The sequence below is a fragment of the Eschrichtius robustus genome, chromosome 3 (assembly GCF_028021215.1).
Source record: "Eschrichtius robustus isolate mEscRob2 chromosome 3, mEscRob2.pri, whole genome shotgun sequence".
Taxonomy (NCBI): Eukaryota; Metazoa; Chordata; class Mammalia; order Artiodactyla; family Eschrichtiidae; genus Eschrichtius; species Eschrichtius robustus.
The window spans coordinates 102,357,073-102,381,057 of NC_090826.1; the positions used below are offsets into that span (position 1 = coordinate 102,357,073).

Here is a 23,985-nt window from a genome sequence, read left to right on the forward strand (position 1 = left end):
AGCTCATTTCAACTATGAGATGATAGTCTAAAGAAATATATTTAAATGATTGTGCATTCTTGATAACACAATGATTTTTTGTTTTATTTTGTTTTCTAGCAGGATGGCCAGATCTCACAGTTCTAATTAGCCTACATTTCTAGTACTGTATAATTGATTACTTGCCTCCAGAATGAAAGGGGAAAGGGCATCCTGGCTTAAGCAGTAAAAAGGATTATGAGAAATTCACTTGAGTGCATCTTGGGACACCATCTGAAGAAAGGAAATGGAATCCTTTGATTGCTTAATTTAAGGAATTAAATATAGTTCAAATCTTTGATTTAAGTGTAAAAATGGGGTTACATTTACACTCCTTTAAAGTATTTGTGTGACCCTGGGAAAATTACTCGAGGCCTCTGTGCCTCATTCAGTTTCCTCATCTGTAAAATGGGGAAAATAACAAAACTCATAAGATCTTCGTAAGGATTAAACGAGATAATACATGTGAAGCATATAGCATAGTGCTCCGGGCACATACCAAACATTCAATAAATATCAGCTGAAAAAGTTTTAGACCAATAACTAAACAGCACTACTACTTACAGATAGTACTAGTTTAACACTCAGTGCTTCTAGCACAGGAGCAGCATAGCATGATTTAAACGTAATGCATATTACTCAGGCCTGTAAGAAGCAGGGAATTTTTCTGGGCTGGGAAATAGACCACTTTCATGACAGAGCACATTCCTTGGCTATTTGAAAGGTTAGCTTCAAAGATTACTTTGAAAACTCACCTCCCCAGGAACTTATTTGGGCCTGTCTGGATGGCAACGTAGCCCAGCTTGGGAAGGGTCTGCCTTGTTTTGTGAGGTAAAGGGATAAAAATAAGGAGGCCTTGGAAGCACTGTGATCCAACGGTGCTGATCAAACAATTATTCACCCATCAGTTCAATAAATGAGTATCTACTTCATGCTGAGCAAAGTGCTAGGTGTTGGGGATACAATAGTAAATAAATTCCTTGTCTCCAAGGAGCCTATGTTTTAGTGAAAGGACAGACATACAAATATGTGCTACAATTTAAATGATGAGTGCCAGGATTTGGGGTATGCACAAAATGCCATGGGAGCAGTTGGGAAGGGGACCCCTTCAGACCACCCAGGCAATTGGACAGATGGTGATACTAATCATTTGAACTGGGGCTCCAAGAAGAGGAGAAGGAGAAGTTTAAGGAAGAAGGTAATGAGTTTGGCTTTTGTGATGTTGTTTGAAGCACTTGTGCAACATCCAAACCAAGATGTCCAGAAGCAGTTGAATGAGTGAGTCTAAAACTAAGGAGAGAGGTCAAGGTTAGAGACCCAGACTTGGAAATTATTAGCTGATGGGCATGGATGATAAACTGTCCTGGAAGAATGTTAGAGCTGAGTGATACTGTGGAAGACTTACATCTAAAGGGCAGGCAGAGGAAGAGGGGCCAGAAAGGAAAACGAAGAAGGAATAGAGAGGAAGAACAGGAGCCCAGAGAGAACGAGCAGAAACAAAAAATCAGGAGAGGATGTTCAAGATAGTCTCAGTATTTTCAAAATATAACTTTAATGGCAGAGTTAGTTAGCTACTATTCCATAAAGGATTGCCCTAGTTTCAAAGAATTTGCAGTGTCCTACACATGTGTTAAAAGATTGAGAAAATAAATTAGAACATTATAATGCACACTTAACACTAAAACTACCGAGCACAATATGACCTTTAGATAGTTCGGAAGGCACTTAGGGGTTTTTTCAGTACCTCAGGGTATCATTATGAACTCTAATGATTATTGTTCTGTTCAACTGTGGGAGCATTGATAGATGGAGAGTTAATTGCCCTCTGGATAAACCAACTTTGACTCTGAATGGGAAGGCTGACTAGGAGCAACAGAGAGGGGGTATCAGGATCCCAGCTCAGGCTAGGATGCCAGCTGACCCAATCAGAGACCTCAAGCCATCAGAAAGAATTAAAACAAACCCCTGTGTGTCTATGCGAGACGGTCACCTAGAGGGAAGTTCAGAGAGCACATCAACTTCCCATCCCAGTATCCTAATGTACTAGAAATGATGGTGACATCAGTACGCATGTTTTTCAAGACCTACCTCTCAATAGCCATGCAAAGGTTTGGATCTGAGTTCATAATGGTCTGACCTACACTTAAAATAAGTTTAATAGAACCAAGAGAAGCCGATTTATAAACTTGTTTCCAAGCCTGAGCCTTCCCTAAGAGGGATCCTCTTGGCTTTAGGAGGCATCCTAACTGATGTTGTAGGCATGGGGGCTAAATGGATTGTGTGTCTTCCCTGGGCTCTGGTTATAAGGTCACACCATGCCTGTGAGTTAGCAAGCTGTGAATTCTGTTACTGCCATAGTCAAAGACAACAAGTACATCTGAGTCAAGGTGTTAGGGGATCGCTCTCCCCAGACTGCCAGATTCGGGCACTGCCATGGCCACTGATGATCTGACAAAGCACGAGAGCTTTTTCATGACAATCAAGACAGTCGACATGGGAAAAATTCCCCACTGTCCTTGCTGAGTGGGATTGCTGGATTTAGAAAGGCATTTGCTGAGTTGCACATCTCCTGATGAGAAGGAGGTGGGAGAAGAGATGTTGGAAAAGGGAAAGGAGCTGGCTGGACGTGGGCCAGGGCTGCTTGCTGCTACCTTGTGCTGTCTGCATGGTGGTGGGTAGCTGTGGTTTTGTTTTCATGAAAATCGTCTGGAGTTGGGGGCTAGTCCTCATCGTCGTCACTGTCATCATCATCCTCTTCGTCAGAATTGTCATTGTCGTCATCACCATTGTCGTCGTCATCCTCTTCATCCTCTTCATCTTCGTTGTCATCGTCTTCAGTGTTTATCTTCCCAGAAAGCACATCCTCAATCCAGTCTTCCAGCTCCTCAGCTGTGGGCAGGTCATCACCATCTGGAATCTCCATCCAGACACTGTCAGCCTGCGGCCAGAGACAGAATGAGTGAGTGAGTGAGTGAGTGAGTGAGTGAGTGAGTGCACGGAGGATCAGCAAGGCCAGGGGGTTCCAAGCAGCTGTGCTGAGTGGGCTCCAGGTCACTTACACTTATCAGGAATACGTGCACACTGTTAAATGCAAATGCTTAGTTGCAGAATGGTGTGTGTAGTATCCTGTTTGTGCAACATAAAAGGAAAGGTGTATTCCATTGCATATATATATATATATATTTTTTTTTTTTTTCTATTGTAGGTATATATAGCCAGTTAGCAATGTCCTTTTACCCTGTTGGTAGATGTTCAGTCACCTGGGAAATTCTACATTTCTTTATTTTGTAAACTACTTTTTAAATTAATAATAATAATAAATAATCATAATTTAAAATTCTGCTTAAGTTAAAACATTTTAAAACAGAACAGTAGGATACAAGGTGAAAAGCAAAAGTATTTCTGGCTGCCCTGACCCCATCCCTAGTCCCATTGGTGGTAGTTTCATGGCTGTCCTACCAGAAGTTTCATATAGATCCTATATATCATATATATCCATATATTCATGAATACACACACACACACACACACACACACAATGGTGATTGCCTCCATGGGCTTCTGGGCCACAGCTGTCCCATCACCCATTGAGCAATAACAACTCCCGGTGTGGGTTCCCTTGCGTAAAGAGACCTTGTTGTTGGGCTTTGGAAGAAAATACAGGAGAGTTTACTTGTGTGGAAAGTTCTAAATAGTCAGTGAACCAGGTTGGGCTGGCTCCATAAGCAAGGAAATGTGCCCATGGAAGAGAACCATGGAACAATAGGCTGGGACTGGCTCAGACTAGGATTGGGCCACACTGGCAAGTCTCCTGAGCTTTGGCAAGGCCAAGGGTCCTGCTCGTTTCACATGGGGCCAGACTCCTATACGTGATCTCATAGTCTGGGCTGCATGGCAGAAACCAGGGCAGGCTGAGGGTATCCGAGCAAACTTTCATGAGGTATACTCACATCTGTAACATTCACCACTCCAATCTGTGGCTTGAATAGGTCAATCTTGAAAGTCTTTTCCCAATAGGCAACAAGCTGTAGCAACAAAAAATAAAATTAGACAGCAGGCAGAAGGCATTCCCTGTCAAAGCCACTTTTTGTGGCTGGACCCACCTGCCATCCCATCACAGTAATTAGGTCACCATTGGTTAAAGGTCTCCAAAACAGCTGCGGGCACTGAGGAAATTGAAGACTTGGCCCCAGCGTTCAGCACTTTAAATAAACATGAAAAAAAAAAAAGATGTCATAACACAAACTATGAAAGAATGTAATATAAAAGCTTCTACAGCTGTAAGGAAGAATATTTCAGAGATAGTCCAAAGCTGATTCCCAAGTTACTTGTGGCTCTTTTACAGTTTATGTGTGGTGAAAGAGCCATTTCCCTCCACCTCTCTTTCAACGTCTCACTTAAAAATCCCTTACCTTGCACCACTCTGCTCGTGAGATGCCCGGGAAAGCAGTGGTGCGCTGTAAGTGGGCACGTGAGTAAGAAGAGGGCTTCTTCATTCAGCCAGACTTGGGTTCCATGTGGACTAATCTCTGACTGGGGCAGGACTAAAAAAGTAAGGGGCCATGGGGCTAAGGAAATGGAGATATTCAGTGGTAGAAAGTCTTCCAAACATGGGACTTCCCTGGGGGTCCAGTGGTGAAGAATCCGCCTTCCAATGCAGGGGGTGCAGGTTCAATCCCTGGTCGGGGAACTAAGATCCCACATGCTGCAGGGCAACTGGGCCCTCGTGCCACAACTACTGAGCTCTCACTCCTCAACGAGAGAGCCCACGTGCCGCAAAACTGCAGAGCCCGCGTGCTCTGGAGCCCGCACGCCACAACTAGAGAGAGAAAAACCTGCACGCCACAACTAGAGAGAAGCCCGCTAGAGAGAAGCCCGCGTGCTGCAACTGGAGAGAAGCCCGCACGCTACAAGGAAAAGATCCCGCATGACTCAATGTAGATCCTGCGTGCCACAACTAAGACCCAACGCAGCCAAAAAAAAAAAGAAAAGAAAGAAAAAAAAGTCTCCCAGACAAATATATGGTCTCATGGGGACTGGGGATAGCCAGGAACTTGGAAATCAGAATAGTCTGAAGATTTCTTGTTTGCAAAAAACAAGGCAAACATATAGAACAGGTCAGGAGAAATGTAGACCATCTGCAAACTTGCATAACCAAATAGTTCAGGTAAACGAGAAATACAACCAGGCCGCAGCTAAACAACAGCTGTAATATATAGGGTCTTATAAGGCCATGACTTTGTTACGCTTACCCAGAATTATGAAATTGGCCTCAGGTGACATGGGATGCTCTGCCTTTGATTCACTCATTCTCTATGTAGGATTGGGTTCCAGGACCCTTGAGATCAATAAAACCCCTCATTTTTGTCTATTTAATCATAGTTTTATCAGTTGTGACCTATGCAACAAATGATAATTCCTGGAAGAAGATAGAGTTATCATTTATATCCTAATAATAACTAAACTTGTACTGAGTATCAGCAGTTAGCTCAACCTAAAGTCTACTGACTAACAGACCAACATTTGGCATCACACAGACCTAGGCTGGAAGAGTATATCTACCACTTACAGCTTTAACCTCTCCAGCTGTCATTCTTTTCACCTGTAAGATAGGGATTATAATAGTCTGTACTTCACAGGGTTGTTGAGAGGACTGGATGAGATGATGCATGGAATTTACCATAGTTCTAGGCAGATAGTATATTAGCTACCCTCATTATCATTACCACTGGGCTCATGTATTGTACAAATTCTGTTTATTCTCTTTAAAACAAAGCATAATCAAGGCTTTCTGCCATTGATCACTGACCCAGCAAGAGTTTGGGCTTTAAGGACCTGGGAGAACACGCTGAACAAGACAGGCAGGGTCTCTGTCCTCCCAGAGGGTTCTTTTTTCTTTTTCTTGGCCGCGAGGCTTGCGGGGTCTTAGTTCCCCCACCAGGGATTGAACCCGTGCACCCTGCAGAGGAAGCGCGGAGTCCTAACCGCTGGACTGCCAGGGAATTTCCAGCAGAGGTTGTTCTTAACTCTATGCAAAATGTTCATCTCTGAACATTTATTACTTAGTAACTCAGCTTGCTTCAGAGCGATGGTCACCACCCAGGAAATGAAAGAGGTTATAGCAAGGGGTGGTGGTGGGGTGAAGGGCAGCTATGGAGCTGCTGGCAGAAGAATTTCACCCAACACCCTTGAGTGGGCCCTGCAGAAGGACTTCTGGCCTCCAGGGAGTGAGAAAAATAAGTCTAACCATGTCAGTGTAGGCACCAGGCCCTAAGTTCAATGTTGCCCCAGGGGCTAAGATCTCCCACAGTGGGTGGGGACAGCCACTGAGCTTCTGCAAGTGCCCCTCCTACGTCGCATCCTCCTTCGTGCATCCAGGTCTCACACTAAACACGAACATGAGGCTGTGAAGGTGGCCAAGGACGGGGCCCCAGTCTGGGCCACTCACCAGAGGAAAGTCATCTGGGTCGATCCATACGATGCTCAGGTCAGGGTTGTCCGTGTTGTCCCGAGCAACCTGCTTCAGGATCTCCAGGAACTCGTAGCCATCTGAAGCAGGATTCAAGAAGGTTGAGTAAGCCCTGTGCATATATGGCTTCTAATGTGGAGAGCAGGGTGCCGTTTTTCCACAAGTGTTTCTTAGGCCATTTGGTGCATACCCTCAATTATAGGATTATTCTATAAAATGAGTCAGATGGGAACTCCAGCCACAAAGCAGCTTGTTCAAAGGGAACAATAAACATTTTGAATAAAGAAATTGAAAGTTTCACAGGGAAGCGTCCGGTTGTAACTGAAAGCTAAGTTCCATTTGCTCAATTGCATATGAAAATTGACCAGCCTTGTGTCAGAAAGTGCAACCCCAGAACAGAGAAGCTCCTGTCTGGTCCTCAGTGCTCTGTGCCATCTCTTAGAACTGATAATTTATTGATACTATCCCTGAGAGTTCCCCATAGCATTTGCTCTATGGAGCAAGAACGTTTAGCCTGGATCCTTAGTTTTCTACAACCTGGAGTTCCTATAACCTTCAGACTAAGCGGGCTTCTGATTGACAGTTGGTGTCAAAGATTTGAGATAGTAAATAGAGTTCCCTCCCCTCGTCACCATTTCCCTGCATGCTCTGCCATCCCTTTATTCAATTTGAAGTATTCGTTGCCCCCCAGGGGAGGAATGATTCATAAGAAAAGCAGAGACAAGCCTCAAAAGACAAACTCACAGCTTCAAGAGCACAGAAAGCCTAAATCTTGAAGAAATGAGAAAGGGTTATCTGTGGATAACTTTATATATATCATAAACAAAAATTTTGAAAGAATGTTTAGTAAGAGAAAGGATAGCCTAAACCCTCAGCATCCCTTCCCCACTCCCAGCTAGAATTAAAGAGTTTAGACTCTGGCAAGTCCCTGAGAATAATCTCTGTGCCTGTGTGTATGTGTGTGTGTGTACATGTGCACGTGCACGAAAGCAAGCCCATGTGTCCATGTACAGAAACTCCACAGTTTCAGGGAGTCCCAGAGTATAGGGGATTCATGCTTTGTTTTAAAACTCATGAAAATGGAAAGACCTCAGATTCTCTTGGCGAACCCTCTGGTGCAGGAGCACTAGGGCAGAGAAGATTGTAAGGAGGCCCCACCGAGTTCTCTGTGGTTTTGAGGAACACGGACAAGGCTAGCGGAGGGGGCAGATCTGAAGAAGTCCAGCGGTCGGGATGAAGGGGACCAGTGGTGACCTTGGCATAAAGCTAGAGTCCAGACAGAATGACGGACTTCTCTGCAGATGCCAGCATGGATAGGTGATGATGGTAACTCTGACCAGATGCACACTTCACCCATCATACCTGAGAACCAGCAAGACACTGGATCCCTAGGGACGGTGGGTGGGGGAGGGGAGACCATTAATTGTCAGACCCAGTTTCCACCACCCAGTGGCAAAATTTAGGTTCAGTTCTAGAAAATGAAGTTGTATCTCTTGCATAGATGAATTTGTGGCCTGAAATTTACCTTCTATATAAGCAACTAACTCACCCACTACTTAGAAATTCAGTACGGCAACTGCTCTTTCTTTGTAAAAGTTTCCTTCTTTAGATGGGGGCCCCAGCCATTCTAAGCCCCTCTCTGTGGCCTCTGTTGAACACACCTCTCCTCTCTCCAGGCACCCTAGCCTTTGTTTGGCTACCTGGGGCCTCTTGGGAAAGGTTTTTCTCTGCACTTCCTCATATTTAACATATTCTAGGCAAAATGCACACTCTTCTTAGGAGCTCTGCTTTGAGTGGGTGTAGTCTCTTTAACTGCAGCTAAATCACACTAAAGATTCAGACTAGGCCCCCTCAGGCCTTGTTACCTGGAAGGCAGAGCCACCCTGCTAGTAGAGAAGAGGGTCGTTATGGCCTGCAGCCCTCTCCAGCAGAGATCCGGGTGGCCTAGGTGATTTTTCCATCTATGCTCTGAACTATATGACAAATGAGATTGTATGACAGACACTTGAGATGGATGGGGCCTTGCGTTTTAGCGCTCATTATCTATTACTGTAGGGGTTGGGGTGGAGGTAGGGATATTCCTCTTGCTGCCTGATGTGTGACCGAGAAAGTCAAGTCCCTCCAGAGTGCCACTGGCTGCTGCTACTTGGACACTATGTATCTTCCTTCTCTGGGTGTGTCGCCGTGTCACAGGACAGGGACTATGGTGCCACCTGGGTTATCTGTGGATTTAAGTATCATTATACGCAGACTGCAGCAGGGGATTTCTCCTCAACAGCTTCAGTGACTACTTTCAGCAGCCGGGAAGAGACGGATGGCAATAAATAAGGTGATGTTGCCAGTACTCTGGGAGAGGAGAATCACATGTGACAAATCAGAAATTCACAAAGAGGATGAAATTCAACCACACAGACCCGAATTCAGGTAGAAAGTAAACTTGAAGTGCAGAAGACTAACTCACGTAAAGGGAAGGCAGAAACTGTCTAGGCACAGTGCTGTAGAGGGAGAAGAGCTGAACGGAAGCCGAACACACAAGATGACGCTGTGGTTTTCTGATGGAAAAACCCACATAACGGGATTTATGAATAAGAATGTACATACAGGGATCGTTTCTATGTTTTAGAGCAGGTTTGGAGATAAAAAGAGAAAGACTGAAGGAACAAAAACTGGGTCCTGCAAGAAAAATCAAGTGGATTGGAGTTTTTACATAAACAAGAGAAGTCAAAATGGTGGCTTAATGCCTGTTTTTAAGAATACAAAAAGTTTTTGTGAGAAGGATGTTCTTTGTGTCTATGGAGGAGCAAGGAAAGCTCAAAAAACATGCCCAGAATAAATTAATAATTGAGTTGACATTAAAGCTGGGGAAGTTTCTTCCGGAGTCAAGGGCAGCTTTTTGGTGTTCAGGATGATGGATTTTATAATGGGCATAATCCTTCTGCATCCCTGAATATTTCCAAGAACAGAACAGAACCTGTTCTTTAGGGAGGGAGCCCAGCATGATGTTTAAACACACGGACACTTGGGGCAAACAGTCCAAATCCTGGGTCTGCCATTTAGAGTGTGACTTAGGGCAAGTTATTTAATGTCTTGGTTTCTCAACTGTAAAATGGGGATGATAATAATAGTACCTATTTCGCAGAATGACTGTTAGTTAAATGTGTTAGTGTCTCTATGGCACCTAGATGGTACCTGGCACATAGTAAGGTTTAGCCATTATTCTTCTGAAATGCTCTGACATTCTTCTGCTTGAATACAAGGAACCTGGTCACTCATCTGTTCATTCAATGCGTATGTCTTAAGTGCAATGATCTGGGCACAAGGGGGAGGTTAGACACAGTCTCGGCCCCGTGTGTCAGAGAAGACATACTCCTAGGCAGTTACACCAGGAGGTGGTGTGTCATGGAGCGATTCCTTCTGGCCCCTGTTGCTGACTCAGTGACTGAGGTCTGCAGGGATGGCTGTACCAGCCGGTATGACTGTGAGAACCTTGCCTCAGTACATGGTTAAAGCACGGTTTAATTACTTTGTTTTAAAGTCATTAAGCTAATTTGGATATTCCTGATCCAAGGCTCACAAGCCCCATACCTTTCCCCCCATTATTCCCCAGCCTTGAATATAGGCCTGTTGGAATGGATTCTCATTCATCTGGGAAAGCGGAATTAAGGCAGTCACACTGGCCTCACATGGATTCAGTCGTTAACATTTTAAGTTAGAAGTTCAGTTTCCTCTTAGGGACAGCAACTATTTCTTTGTAAAACAGGTAAGCTGGAAAAGGGGCACATCCACTGTGGACCCTCCCTTTTTGACCAGGAAGGCAGGTGTAGGAAGCCACATTTCCCTTTTGTAATTCAATGTGAAGCAGAAGACAGTTCACAGCTGCAATTATATGAATGAATGAATGAGTTTGAAATTAATGACTGTTTCCTTTATCAGTGATATACCCAGCTAAGAGGTCTTTTACGATTGTGGCCATGTAGCTTTCAAAAGGAATAGCCCATAATTTTTTTCAGAGGTAGGTTAAGAAAAACGAGGAAATATTATTTTGAAATTTGTAGGCTAGCAGTTATTTCACCATTGAAACTAGAGGACAATTCTCTGCAGTCATTAGTTAGAGAAGCAACCATTTTCAAAGCCAGAAGGGACTCCCAAACATCCCACAGATTCAGGCAGGTGTATAGCCCCACCCAGAATAGTTGTCTGTCTTCTCTCTTGAATGTTTCCAGGGCTGAGCCCCTCGGACCTCCCTAAAGGTCCACTACAGAGTCAATAACCCAGACAGGCAAGAGTCGTTTTCTTGCATCCAGCTGAAATCTCCTTTTTTCTCAAGAAGTTCATCTCCCAACTTCTTCCTTTATGCACACAGGACATTGTTCTTTACATGCAGGAAGTCTGCAATCATGTAGCCCAACTTTGATTTTATGAGTATTTCTTGAGCATTTCCTGGCTACTGGCTACTGAGTCCTTTTGTATTTAATCTTCACATCTAGTCCTGATGGAGGTTAGGAAGATGTTTTTATCTCCATTTTAAAGAGGATGAAGTTGAGACACAGGGAGAGTACCTGACTTGCCCAGCATCACACGCCAGCAAGTGGCAGAGCCAGGGTTCTAACTCAGGTCTTTGGTCTGCAGGTCGAGAGCCGTTTCCACAATCCATCAGTGGTCTCGACATGCCTACCAAAACTGTTGCATCTTCTTGCTCGAGTTTGTGCTTGAGATCCCAGTGCCCAGTGTGAGAGCTTCAAAGCGAGGGAAGCAAGGGCAGGGGCATGGGGAGACACTCGGGTGGAGCATGGGGCTAGTGGCCGGCCCCTGCCCTCCCCCGGAGTAGTGAGGGTCCCTTCCCCTCCTTCTAACCTGCCTCTAAGCCACACACTTCCCAGCTACAGCCTGTTTGGTTAGCTGTCTCAGCGATTTCCCGGAGTGCGCCTGGAATCTCAGAGATGGCCCTAACTAAAGAAGAGGGGCCCGGTGCTGTGAAAGCTGTGACTCTGTCCCTGCCACACGGGCCTGGACCCTGAGATCCCATGACCCGGGGCCGAGGGCTCAGGATGGGCCAGGTTTCCCACGGCGAGCCAGAGACCTCTGGGAATCACATCCTGTGGGAGGGGAAGCCGGTGATTATGCGCTCCTCCTTCCCAGGCAGAGAGAGCCTGGTGGGAATGAGGCTGCACAAGCCCTGGGGGACCAGTTCCAGGCCAGTCGCAGCCACGTCAGGAGCCAAGCCCTGTCTGGCAGAGACACGTGTGTCTCAGACCAAGCAGTGGCCCTGAAGTAACAGGCCCAGGCCCTCAGCGTGCTGCCATCACACCATCCTCTGGACCCAACCTCGGGGACTGGCGGTGCTCATTCCATAAAGGCACTGAAAGACCCTCCCTGCCGCCACACCATGTGCAGTTATGGGACTCGGGGTCTCGCCCCTGGAGACAGGCCTAGGCTTGGGAAGCTGGGCTGTTTGGCCCGATCCTGTGGCTATTGCTTCTATAGCAGACGACACAGATAAGCAGGCATCACGCAGCTTGGAGGTTGTGTCTGGAGTTTGAAGACCCTGCACAGGTCACTTAACCTCTCTGGCGCTTCCATCTCATCGTCTGAAGATGGAGAAAACAGCTCCCTTATTACCTTGGGGGCTCACTGATAATAATGATACCACTGTTATCATGTGTGGCATTTGCAGAAGAAACTGCAAAGATTTTCTGTCTTTCTTTCCCACTCCATCAACATTTAATTCATTTCAAATGTTAATGGGAGGGATTCATTTTTTCATCGGGCAGGTATGTTCTGAGTGCCCACAGGTACTAGACCCAGGGCCAGGTGCTGGGACACAAAGGTGTGGAGGGCTGTCACCTGAGAGGTCCCCTTGCAGAAAGGCCCACCCAGTAAGTGTGGAAGTCTCAGAAAGCTGCGGCATGGCATCTGAAGCTGGGCCCTTTGGGAGCCTAGGGAGGACAAGGTTGAGGGCACCTCCCAGAAAAGGCGAGTCACCCAGTCACCTGTTAGAGTGAGACATCCGCTTAGAACAGGGGGACATTGTGTGGGCCCCACGGTCCCGAGATGGCACCTGCGACATCAGAACACCCTGACGCTCCTTACTACAGCCCTCCTTCTCTGCTCTGTCTCCTAGCTCTCGGGGCCCAGCATTGGTGGAAAAGTCCAGCGGTACAGCTTTGCAATACAGAGGAGCATAGGTGGTAGTTATAGAGCCTGGGCTTGGGGGCTGGACCGCCTGGGCTGGAATCCCAGTTCTACCACTGATTAGTCACGTGACCTGGGGATGCTACTTAACTTCTCCATGCCTTTGTTTCCCTACCTGCATATCGGGCTTTGACTCGGGGCCCCTCACTGGCTGTGTTCCCCAGGCGCAGACGGCAGCCGGCTCGTGCATTTCCAGCTTGTTAGCGCTAATGTTGCCAGTACCCTTGGAGGATATCCATCCAGCATGCGCTGGTGTAGAAACGCCACTTTGTGAACCGTTCATCGACTGTTCTAAAGAAGATGTCAGCCTGACGCAGACACATCTGGGGGCGGCCGGGGAGACTCGTTCATTTTCAAACCTGTCAAACAGTAGCTCCGGCGGCATTCTGAGCGCAGGGGCTGAGAGGAGGCCGTGGAAGAGGAAGCCGGGCCGCACCACAGGGCACCGGGCAAGACCAGAGAGCCGGAAATGTCCTTCCCAGCCAGGCCCGCCTGCGGGGGTAACGGGGATGAGAGCTCACCGCAGAAGAGACCTGGCGATTACGCTCAGGGCCGGAGAGCAGACATTGTCTGCAATCCCTGAACACAAGCTCTCGGCTGGGAATGTCAGAACCGCTGTGAGAGTCCTTGGGAGACCCCGGTCACTCAGACCTTTGTTATTGCTGCTGCTGCTGAAAAATTGTAGATTCCAAATTTGGAAACATCAGTGGGGAGGAAGTTTGACTTTTCTTCACTGATTGGGCGCTCAAGCTTCCAGATGGCTCCGCTCGCTCTCCTCACTCCCTCTTGTTTCTCGTACTCTCTCGGCTCCCTCCGCCCCACTTCCTCGCAGCAGCTTTGCGCATGCCCAGAGCCTGCAGCTGGCTGGGGGGTCCTGGAGACGGTAGTGTGGTCGGATGGACAGTGACCAAGGAGCCAGCCAGAAATCTAAGCTGCTGTGTCCGCTGCGCCTCTAACCGTGTGATCTCAAGCGCGTCGTTGAACTTCTCTGGGTCTTTCAAATGTTGGAGGTGCAGGGGGTGGTAAAGGACAGCAGAGAGGAAGGAGGGCAGGCTAAATGGTCACTCAGACGTCCTCAGGGGTAGTAACGCCGAAGGGCCGGCAGACACAAGGCAGGGCCTTGTGGTTCAGGGTGCGGCTGGGGAGCCAGACAGCGCTCAGCTTAATCCCAGCCTCCACTGCTTCCCAGCAAGTCAGCTGCTCCGGGCCTCAGCGTCATCAGTTGTCAAGTAGGAATAAAAGTAGCACCTCCCACATGGGGTTGCCATGTCACCTAAGCATACAGTAAATCACCATCATCGTCACGACCTTCTTCCTCAGAATCATAATGAATTCAGAGGTCAAGAAAGCCTGATAGAATTTGAATCTTGGCTTGGATACATCGAGTGATTTGGGCAAGTCATTTAACCCTTAGGAATCACTTTTCTCATCTGACGCTGGGATGATAATTATTATGCATAAATCACAGGGTGGCTTTAGGGGCCAAATAGGACCACCTCCATAAAGCTCACAGCACAGTTCCTCCAGACTGTTAGCTCTTTAAAGAGAGCTGTATTATTTTCCTAGAGGTATGACCCGTTTGCTTTGGCGAGGGGTTTGGTTGGCGCAGTGGGCCACATGTAGCTTGTTAGCAAAAGCAAGGTATATGAGGAAGTACTGTCTGGGTAGGAATGAAATTCCTAGTCCTGCAGCCAGGCCCCTCTGGCCCGGTTACACATCAGTGACCTGAGAGTAATGACTGACTAGTCGCAGAGTCAGGGACTTTCACGGCAAAGCCTTTCCCTTTCCCAGCCCTGAGCAGGCCAGGCCCCCCTCCCTCCCACCGAGGAAAGATGCTGTGAGCTCCTCCCCCTCCCCCCACCCCCAGCGCATTTCTTCCAGCTTCCCAGTAACAAGCCCCAGCTTGGGCTCCTTTGGGGCAAGACACAGCTTCGGGCCCAGGGGTGTTTGTGCAGGGAGGAGGTGGAAGTAGTTTCAGGAGCTTGATTCATTACAGCAGCAATCTCGGTCAAACAGGTTCCTGCAACCTCTCGGAGGCCTCTTTGTTCCATTGTTCCAGAAAGCCAGACAGGCCTCCCCACAGTCCTGGGAGGGGGAGGGGAGGGGGGGTGCGGGCGGGGGAGGAAGCCCCCTGGAGTCTGGCCAGCAGGCTGCTGCTCATGGCGATCTCATCTCTGTTCACACACCACCAGGGACCCCATTCTGTTTGATTATAGCTTGTAAACCTTGGGCAACTGGCTTCCTTTGCTATTTTCTTCTCCAGGGGCTGAGGGGTGGCCAGAATCTGTGGAAAAAAGCTGGAAGCATACTGGTATTTTTTTTTTTTTTTTTTTTTGGATGCAGACTAGATTTTCTTGAAGAGTTTTTCCAAATCTGCAAGTCAATGATAGGAAAACTGGGACATCAATGGACATTCAAAAAAATTAATGAAAAAAGGGGGGAAGGAAGCTTTCAGATAATTTGCAGCATAAATTTGTTTTTCAAACAATGGAATATTATTTGGCCCTAAAAAGGAATGAATTACTGATACATACTACATACAGATGAATACTGAAAACATTATGCTGAGTGAAAGATGCCAAGCACAAAAGGCCACATACTACATGGTTCCATTTATATGAAATATCCAGAACAGTCAAATCCATAGAGACAGAAAGTACATTAAGTGGTTGCCAGGGGGTGGGGGAGAAGGGAATAGGAATGGCTGCTAATGGGTATGGGATTTTTCTGAGGTGATGAAAATGTTCTGGAATTAGAGAGTGGTGATGTTTGCACCATTTTCTGAACATACTGAAACTGCTGAATTGCACACTTTAAAAAGGTGAATCTTATGGTATGTGGATTATATCTCAATTTTAAAAATTTCATGATAAAACATTTGGGTTTCAGTCTGTAAGAAACTGTGGAGGCTGATAGTGTGTTACCAAAAAACAAAGCAAAACAAAACAAAACCCAAAAAACTACTGGTCAGACAGTGAAGAATTGGGCTCAGTCTCAGTCAGCCATCTGCCTATCTAATCATCTGCCCGCAGGCATTTATTGAGCACCTACTATGTGTCAAGGCATGGGCAAGAACCAGGTATATATTGATGAATGAGACAATCTGTCCCTCCTTCATGGCCTCCCTCTAGCTCATTGTGCCCTCTTGGGCAGTTTGTTGAACTTCTCTGACGCTTTGTTTCCTCACCTGTCCCTGTGAATGTATAAGAGGCTGAGGTCCTAGGAAAATACCACACAATTGTATCTTACCTGGAACAGTGGTTCCCAAACCCCACGGTGCATCAGCACTTGCCTCAGAGCCCCGTGAACTGACAGGTGTCTGAAGGTCCTGTTTCAGTCAGCCCCAGGTGGCTTTGTGGCACTATCAGGTGGGAATCCCTGCCCAGGCACCTCATAGTCCAAAGCCTGACTGCTTAGCCATCCTAAAGGAAGTCCCCTGCCTTCTCTGGTTGCATTCTGGATTGTCCCAGGTCTTCCAAAACACACTTCAGAATCACCACTTACACCTCCCTTTGGGGACCCTTTATTCACAGAGCACTGCTGAAGGGACCCGGCATTTTACCACCTGCAACATTAATTTTTCCTGCACTTCACTTTCCACTGGTGTTAAAAAGAGTGAAACCAGGAAAAAGTTCCAAAATAAAACAAAATTACACATCCATTTATAGGGTCATTTTGTACTTTAGAAATAAGCTGCTCGTTTTGCCCAGTCCTCATTATTTGGGGGAATACTTTCTATGAAGTTTCCTAAGCACAGACAATATTTTTCAGACCAAAGGGTACATGATTGTTATTTTAAGGTAGGATTGTGATTCACATAGGCTAGGTTCACAACATTGGTAAATGAACTTTAAATGTGAACAGACGTTTACACACACACACATCCTTAAAGCTAGAACGTTTTAATATCCTCAGCCTCAGTACTTGGTGCTTCTTCCTAGTTGGGCAGGTAGGCAGAATGAGGTTCAACGTTCTGTTAGCTGTGTGCACATTTGAAAGTGGAGTCGTCCCTAACAGGCGACCACCAGGGGGCGCCCGATACCTTGCGGTTGCGGAAAAACCGGAAGTGACGGAAGAGAGGGTGAGGGCTGACAAAGGTGAGAGGTCAGTCAGGCTTAAGGTGCACAGGAGCAGACAGGGGGCTTCCTACCTGGATCACTCCTCTCCGCAAAGGCCACAATGTGGATCCCGTTCAAATCATCTTCCTATGGGAGAAAAGAATCAAAGTTACTCTCCTGGGTGGAGAGATACCAAGGACAGACTCAGAGGCTGGAATGGAAATGGGAGGTGGTGGAGGGGGGTGGACGCAGGGGCACAGAAGAGCCGAGCAGGGCATGCATTCAGGACAGGAATACTGACGAGCTCCTGGGAGGAATGTGTGGAGTTTGATCAGTGGGTTTGCAAGACAGGAAAACACCAACTGCACACAGACATTAGCACTAAAGGGGCCTCACCCCGGTGGTCTGGTGGGTCCAGGAGAACAGCAGTAAAAGGCAAAATGAGGAAGAATGTGAGTCTGGTTCATCAGGAGCTCTGAGGGCAACAAGCATTCTGGACACAGCTCAGTGAGTGCGCGTGTCCGTCTGTGTTCTCAAGAATTCACCGCCAGCAAATATAATCAGCGATATACCAGATTATGGAAACTTCCAAATGCTGCTGACAGATCCTGAAACTGTCCCCAGACAGGACTCTATGCGGTAAATTAGGAGGTGGGTCTGTTTTGGTCACACGAGGATCATATGCAAGTGTAGTGCTTCTCTGTTAAGCCATCTCTTATTGAAGAAGCAGAACCTGTGTGCTCAGTAGGGGACGCCTTGCTGACTGTGACCTCCAGGTTGTTTCCTTGGGGTCCTTTCTGCTCGGGAACCCAAGCTTGCCAAAACAGGATAGGCCTCTAAAACATGTCATGAAAGTGGGAGGCTGCAGGGAGAGTCTGGAATTTGGAGTTAGGGAAGGTTGAGGGCGTGACAGTAAAAGTGTGTGTGGATGTGAAGGCTGGGACGAGGTAAAGAATCCAGAGAGAGTATTTCAAATCCATGGGCAAGCAAGTGGCATTCCATGTTTCTACGTCCTGGGCAGAAAGGACCATATATATGTGCCTTGTGTCTCCTCTGCATTGATTATTCCTGCAGAAGGAGAAGTGGGGGCTTGGAGGGACCCCTCTTTGGGAAATGTGATCCTCAGAAGACCTGGAGAGGAAGTTGTGTGAGAACAAGGCACCGGGGAGAAATCCAAGTGAATATGATTATCACTGACACCAGCAGAGGGATTCACTGGGCGCCCTGAATGTGTCATATCAGAATCATCCTAGGGAAGAAAAAAAACTCCAGGCATCTCAACCCTCCCATGATCTCCGTTTCCATTTCAATTGATTTTAATGCTGGTGCAATCCTATCTAAATGCTAATTTTTTCCCCTTTGAGTTTGGAATGGACAAAAACCTCCAAATAGTCTAAGAGAGATTAAATGGAAAATATTATTATTAAAAACAAGAGAGTAGGCACTGCCATGGTCAGACTCTCTGGGGAATTGAATTTTACAGATAACGCATGTGTGTGTGCGCGCGCGCGTGCCTGAGTGCAGGTTTATTACACAAATCTGACAGCAACCAGAAGGGGAGTCTGAGGTTTCACTATTTTACATTTGCTATTATCACCAGACAGAATATCCTGATCAGTTCTCATTAGGCTGCCCCGTGTCTCTGTCTCCTGCCATCAGTTGGAAGTAAGCAGTGTTAATTCTTTTCATTTCTGTGTGCCCTTCTAGAATGCATTTGGCAATTGGTTTTAGAATTAAGAATCCATATTCGTTTGCTAAGAGGTTGCTTATAATACGTCTGTCACTCCCCAGGCCTGAGGTGGTCCCTGGATGGAGAGCCATACGCAACCCAAAGAAAGAGCCTCTCTCTTTGAGGGTCTCAAGGATTCAGCCCACAAACCTGAATTGAACACCTGCAAAGAGGCAGGCGCTGCTCAGTGCCAGGTGTTTTCAGTAATAAACTCACAGAGCAAGAATCCATGGACAAGCCGGTAAGTCGGGGTTACTGAAGGAGAATCCAATGTGCATGGGGGGAGGAAGAGCCGAGCTGACCAACCACGGGCCTGAGAACGCCCCAGGGGCTTTCTCTGAACCCCACAGCCTTTGCTGCCCAGATCACCCATTTAGTCATCACCTTGCCTTGGAAATAACCTTTTTAATTGCACAAATCTCTTCTCAACCAGATGGCAAGCTCTCTGAGGGAAGGCATTATGGCTTAAAATAATAATGATGATGAAAATGGAGACAATAATATTCGCCACCCTATGTATCAGTACTTTGTAAATACATTGTTTCGAAATCTCAAATCAAAGTCTTATTCCTATTCAATGCTTCAAGAATTAAGTGACTTACCTAAAGGCATGAGATGGTACGTGACATAACTGGGATTCAAGCCAGTTCTGTCTGGCCCCAAAGCCCATGCTCTTTCTCACTGAAGGGGTCCAGAATAAGCCACTGTGGCATAAAAACTATTTTGGCTGAAGGCATTTGAATTCCTGAAATCTTTTATCTGCCTACAAGTAGAGCCTCCCCAAAGAACTTGTCATCACTCTAATTTTCTTTTCTCAGAGAGACATTATCACAAAACTATCATATCTGCCATCTCTTCTCCTAAGGGCCCATTTATCTTTCCAAAAAGTCATTTCGTTCTCCCAGAAGTGCTCCTCTGCCCCTATCCGCCCCATTCCCCATTAAGATGGTATATAAGCCCCTCCTTGAATCACGTTTCTTTGTGAACACGCATGCATAAATAGCTAATTAAATCTGTTTTGTTTTTTTTTCTCTTGCCAATCTGTCTTTTGTCAGTTTAATTTGTAGGCCCTAAGAAATGAACCTAAGAGGGTAAAGATTTTCCTCCCTGACATTAGGAACAACAGCAGAATGGGCTCCGTAAATCTATTGTCTCTCCACAGGCTTTGCAGAAGATGTTGCAAACTCTGGTCAGTGGCTCTTACTTAAGTTGAAAGAGGCCAACGAGGGGCTTTTATACAAAGTGTCTGAGCACCAGATCCCCCAAAGAAGTGGAAATTTGGGAGTTACTTTGGTGAATACCTTACTCTAGATTCCCTAGCACTTTGTATGTCCCTTTGTCATAGCAACAAGCGTACCGGGCTGGTGTTGTATTATTGCGACTGTTTCATCTACTCAACCTTGAATTCCTAAGGACAGGACAGCAAGGCTTATTTTTATAACCTCCGTACTTAGCACAATGTAATAGGTTCTTCTTAATGTTTATTGACTTAAAAAAAAAAAGAATATAGTGATAAAAATCTTACATACCGCTTGAAGAAAATTAGCAAATATTAGAGATACCAAGGAGAAATGAAACATCAATTACACCAATCAGATAAATTACCATTGTTCATATTTAACTCTGTTTCTTTCCAGTCTTGGTTGAATGTTTGCTCTCATGTTGAATGAAGAGATGCAAAGGAAAAAAAGAAGCAGTTAAAACTGTCAGACTCCCTAACTAAGGGGCAGTGAAGTGGTGTAGAGGCTCATCTGGAGGAGATCTCTGCCCCCCTCTGGTAACTACTTTCCTATTGCAACCAAGGGAAGATTCTTCTAGAAAGAACTGCTGACTCCCATTTCTGTGGGCTTTTGCTAAGCACTCTGGCTGACCACTTGCTAGGATGGAGAACTGGTGGGAAGGTAGAGTCTCAAAGAGGAAGGACAGGTCAGCATTGGGTCTGGACCGCCCTGCTCTACCTTGACATTCTTTGAATATTCTAAATAAATAAATAAATAAATAGCTGTCTGATTTTCACACAGCCAATATTACTAGGCATAATGTTTTTAGGAATAATAAGTTATGTGTTTTCTATGATTTGCTGCTTTGAAAACCTGTAGAGTTTGGGAGAGAAGAAGGTCAATAGTTGCTTTAGCTTTACCTAGTTTTACTATTTTATTTAAATATCTTGCAATGTCTAAGGACGTGGGTATTGAAGAAAAATACTTTTAAGTTCATGAGCTGGTCACTTTCCCCAACATGTGGCGTTTAAGTTGCTATGGCCAAGTAGCCCATGAAGATGCTGCTTTGGATGTGGGCACATGTGGATGGGCTGGGGATAGGCAGAGGGGTTCCCCAAAGAGCCTTCTGACAGACTGATCTCTGCTCCTCCTTTTTCAGGATGTGAAGATCACCCTGGATGGCCTGTCTTGCCCTCCCTCCCTAGTTGGAGACTTGGATGAGGGGCCGACTAGGTCTGGCTAGGGCTTCCGGGGAATCATGTGGGTATTCCATGATGGGGTGTTGGAAAGGAGTCAACCAGTCTGGTTGCCCTTTTCTCTACCTGGTTAACTTCAATACACAGCCCTTTCCCAACTAGAAAACAATTGAATATATAATAATGTGAGCCATCACTGTTATCTTATAGTATAGCAAAAGCTGTAACTTACTAAGTGAAAAGAAAGCAGAGAATGGGTTCCAGTGAAGCCAGGCAGTGAACTTTCTTTCTGAACATCTACCTCCAATATGGGAGAGAGAACATTTCTTCAGGGCAGTGTGGAGGATTAGGGGTGTCTGTGGTCAGGAGGAGGGCACAGGACATCTCCCGCTATGGTGTGGAGGTTTTGGGTGTGATACTGCTGTGTCAGTGAGGAAAGGCCTGAGAGAAGGGTTCTACAATTTTGCAGTGTCTCCCTTCCAGGAGCCTAGAGACTTATCTCTTAAGAATGAACAAAATAAGAAGTAAAGATAAAGGCATAGCAGAACAGAACAGTAATAATCACTCTCGACTTAAAATGGTACCTTGTGTCATGAAAGACAAAAACCAACAACCTCTTCCAGATTAAAGGCAACTGAAGAAACATAACAACCAAACATAAGCCTGTGATCCAGGATTGGATCCTGGGCCAGGAAAAAACAAATGTTTTCTCTTGCTATAAAGGATATTAGTGACAACTGGTCAATTTAAACGTGGAATTGTATTAGTATTAATTTCCTGATTTTGATAAGCATACTATGATTATGTAAGAGAAAGTTCTTGTTTTCAGACAACTTCTGAAGTATATAGGAGCAAAGGGGAATTGGGTCTGCTACTTACTCTCAGACAGTTCAGGAAAAAATCTATATATCTATCAAGAGAGTGTGTGATAAAGCAAAGGGAGTAAAATGTTAACATTTGTGGAATCTGGGTAAAGAGATCATGGAATTCTTTGCACTATTTTTTATAAGTCTGAAATTGTTTTAAGTGAAAAGTGAAAATATTTTTAAAAAGAATATTATTTTCAAAGCACTGTTATACGCTTTTTGTTATTTTTAAATCTAATAATGAGACCTCCTAAAGGTTAAATTTTTGAAAGGTTTAAATGTTAGGAAAAGATGTTTCGATTGTGCTGTGTTGTTCCTCAATAGTCCACTCCTCTGGACCAGATCATTTGCCTTTGGTGTGAAATGTTTGTTCTACCTTCAGACATCCAAAGAAGTTACGTGCCAGTAAAACAGAAAGTGTCAAGTTACTCCACGGTTCTGTTCATCTGTCACTTTAGACTCTGAATTACAGAGTAAATATATGCTTCCATGTTAATCCCTTTCTGCCCCCTGCCCGCCAGAATGTTGCCTTATGGGGGACATGGCCCACTCTAGGAGGTATACTGGAGAAATGAGATTTGGCTCCAGGTGGTCTAAATTTAAGTCCCAAGGTCTAATGCTTATTAGTTATGTATCTGTGAGTAATTAATTTAATCTGTGTGATTGTCAGTTTCCCCAGGAAGCTAAAATAATAATTGTTCTATATCACTTTCTAGAACTGTTGAGAGATCCAAGTAAAAGGATGCATGAAATGCTTTGAAAAATGCTCCATAGACTTTGGTTGTTACTGTTCACAGAATTTTGTATAAAGCTGGGGGGTGAGGGGGGAGTGTATCTTCAAGGCCCTCTTTCTAATGCTATTTGACCCACCTTACATCTTGTCTGTGACACAGACCTAAGGGACAGTCTGACTCAGCGTTTTCTGGTGCCTTGAGTTGATATTTACAAAAACAGCTACCATGCATTAATGGAGTACCCGCTATGTCTGGGTTCTTCACACCTTTCATCCTTACAAAAAGCCTGATTTTAGATACAGAAATTAAAGCTCAGAAAGACCACGTGACTTGATCTAGGATGCAAAGCTACTAGGTGGCAGATTGTGGGCTTGAGCTCAAGTCTGTATGTAACTCATGGTCTGAGCTCCTTCTACCATGTGACCTTGGGTCTCTGGTGGCCAGTGAATGAAAGCCAGTAGAAACTCTAGGAAATGAACTTAGAGATAGAGTAATTTTGCCTACTGGCCAGCCCAGAAGAACTGGGTTGTAACTCAGTGTGATATTGTCCACATTTCAAATTCTCCACCATCCAGACATCCACTCCAGGCAAATAAGACTTGGTTTGAGTTTTGGAACTCAAAGGGGTATTCCTCCTGGGGAATGTACCCATCTCTACAAAGCAGAAAGAGTTTGCCACTTTCTTACCCATGTTTCAAACATATCTTCTGGGCGCAAGCGACGTAGAGTGGGTCTGAAAAAAAAAAAAAAAAAAAGATAAGCTTTCTTGAGTAGGGATTACCTCGGCTGACACCAAAGCCTCAGCACAGTGAAATGTAGAATGAGATGTTGGTCCATTTTCAAGAGTGTCTACATACCTGTTTTCTCCCCTAAGGAGACAGCAGATTGACCCTGTTGTGTCACACACAGAGCTGGGCCTAAAGCTCTCAGCCTTTTCATGGGCCCATTTGATCCAAGGATTATAAAGTCTATTACAAATAATGTGTCAGAGGGCATGGAGTCAGCTCACTCCCAGGCCAAGAAGCCATTTCCCTCCTCACATACAGCTGCCACTCCTGAGAACCCAGAGCAGGCCCAGAATGAGGAGACCCAGGAGAGAAAACAGCCCAGAACTACAGTTGTTTTATCACCAGGGTCATCCATCAAAATCCCTTTAGGGATGTTCGGAGGAGCAGGTTGAATCTATCTTTTGCTCATGGTTTCGTTTCTTTTTGAAGGTTGACAGATACTGTTAGACATGTTGATACTTGTTCCTCCAAGTGCTGCATCCCTGTAGGACCAAGCTGACTGGGTGATGGAATCATGATGCTCCAGGTTCAATGAACCTATGTGAGCATGTGGAGGGGAGGGTGGGTGGGTGAGAGGGTGAACCACCACCATATTCCATGTTCCAGTATTGTCCCTCCCTTAAGAGCTGGGGTCAGCAAACTACAGCTGGTGGGTCGAATCCAGCCAATGGCTCCTGTTTTTATAAATAAACTTCTTTTGGGACACAGCCACACC

General features: G+C 45.7%; 1 protein-coding gene across 1 annotated transcript in view; it reads right to left on the reverse strand.

The window, feature by feature from the left end:
- Window positions 1-1,438: 1,438 nt before the first annotated feature.
- The window catches only part of CASQ2 (calsequestrin 2), a 62,993-nt gene continuing 40,446 nt past the window's right edge, over window positions 1,439-23,985 (reverse strand). The window contains exons 7-11 of the mRNA XM_068538150.1: window positions 23,170-23,215; window positions 16,830-16,884; window positions 6,467-6,567; window positions 3,969-4,043; window positions 1,439-2,956 (exon numbers count right to left, since the gene is read on the reverse strand). Coding sequence (XP_068394251.1) covers window positions 2,738-2,956; window positions 3,969-4,043; window positions 6,467-6,567; window positions 16,830-16,884; window positions 23,170-23,215 — 496 coding nt within the window. The 3' untranslated portion in view covers window positions 1,439-2,737. The remainder of the gene's footprint in view (window positions 2,957-3,968; window positions 4,044-6,466; window positions 6,568-16,829; window positions 16,885-23,169; window positions 23,216-23,985) is intronic.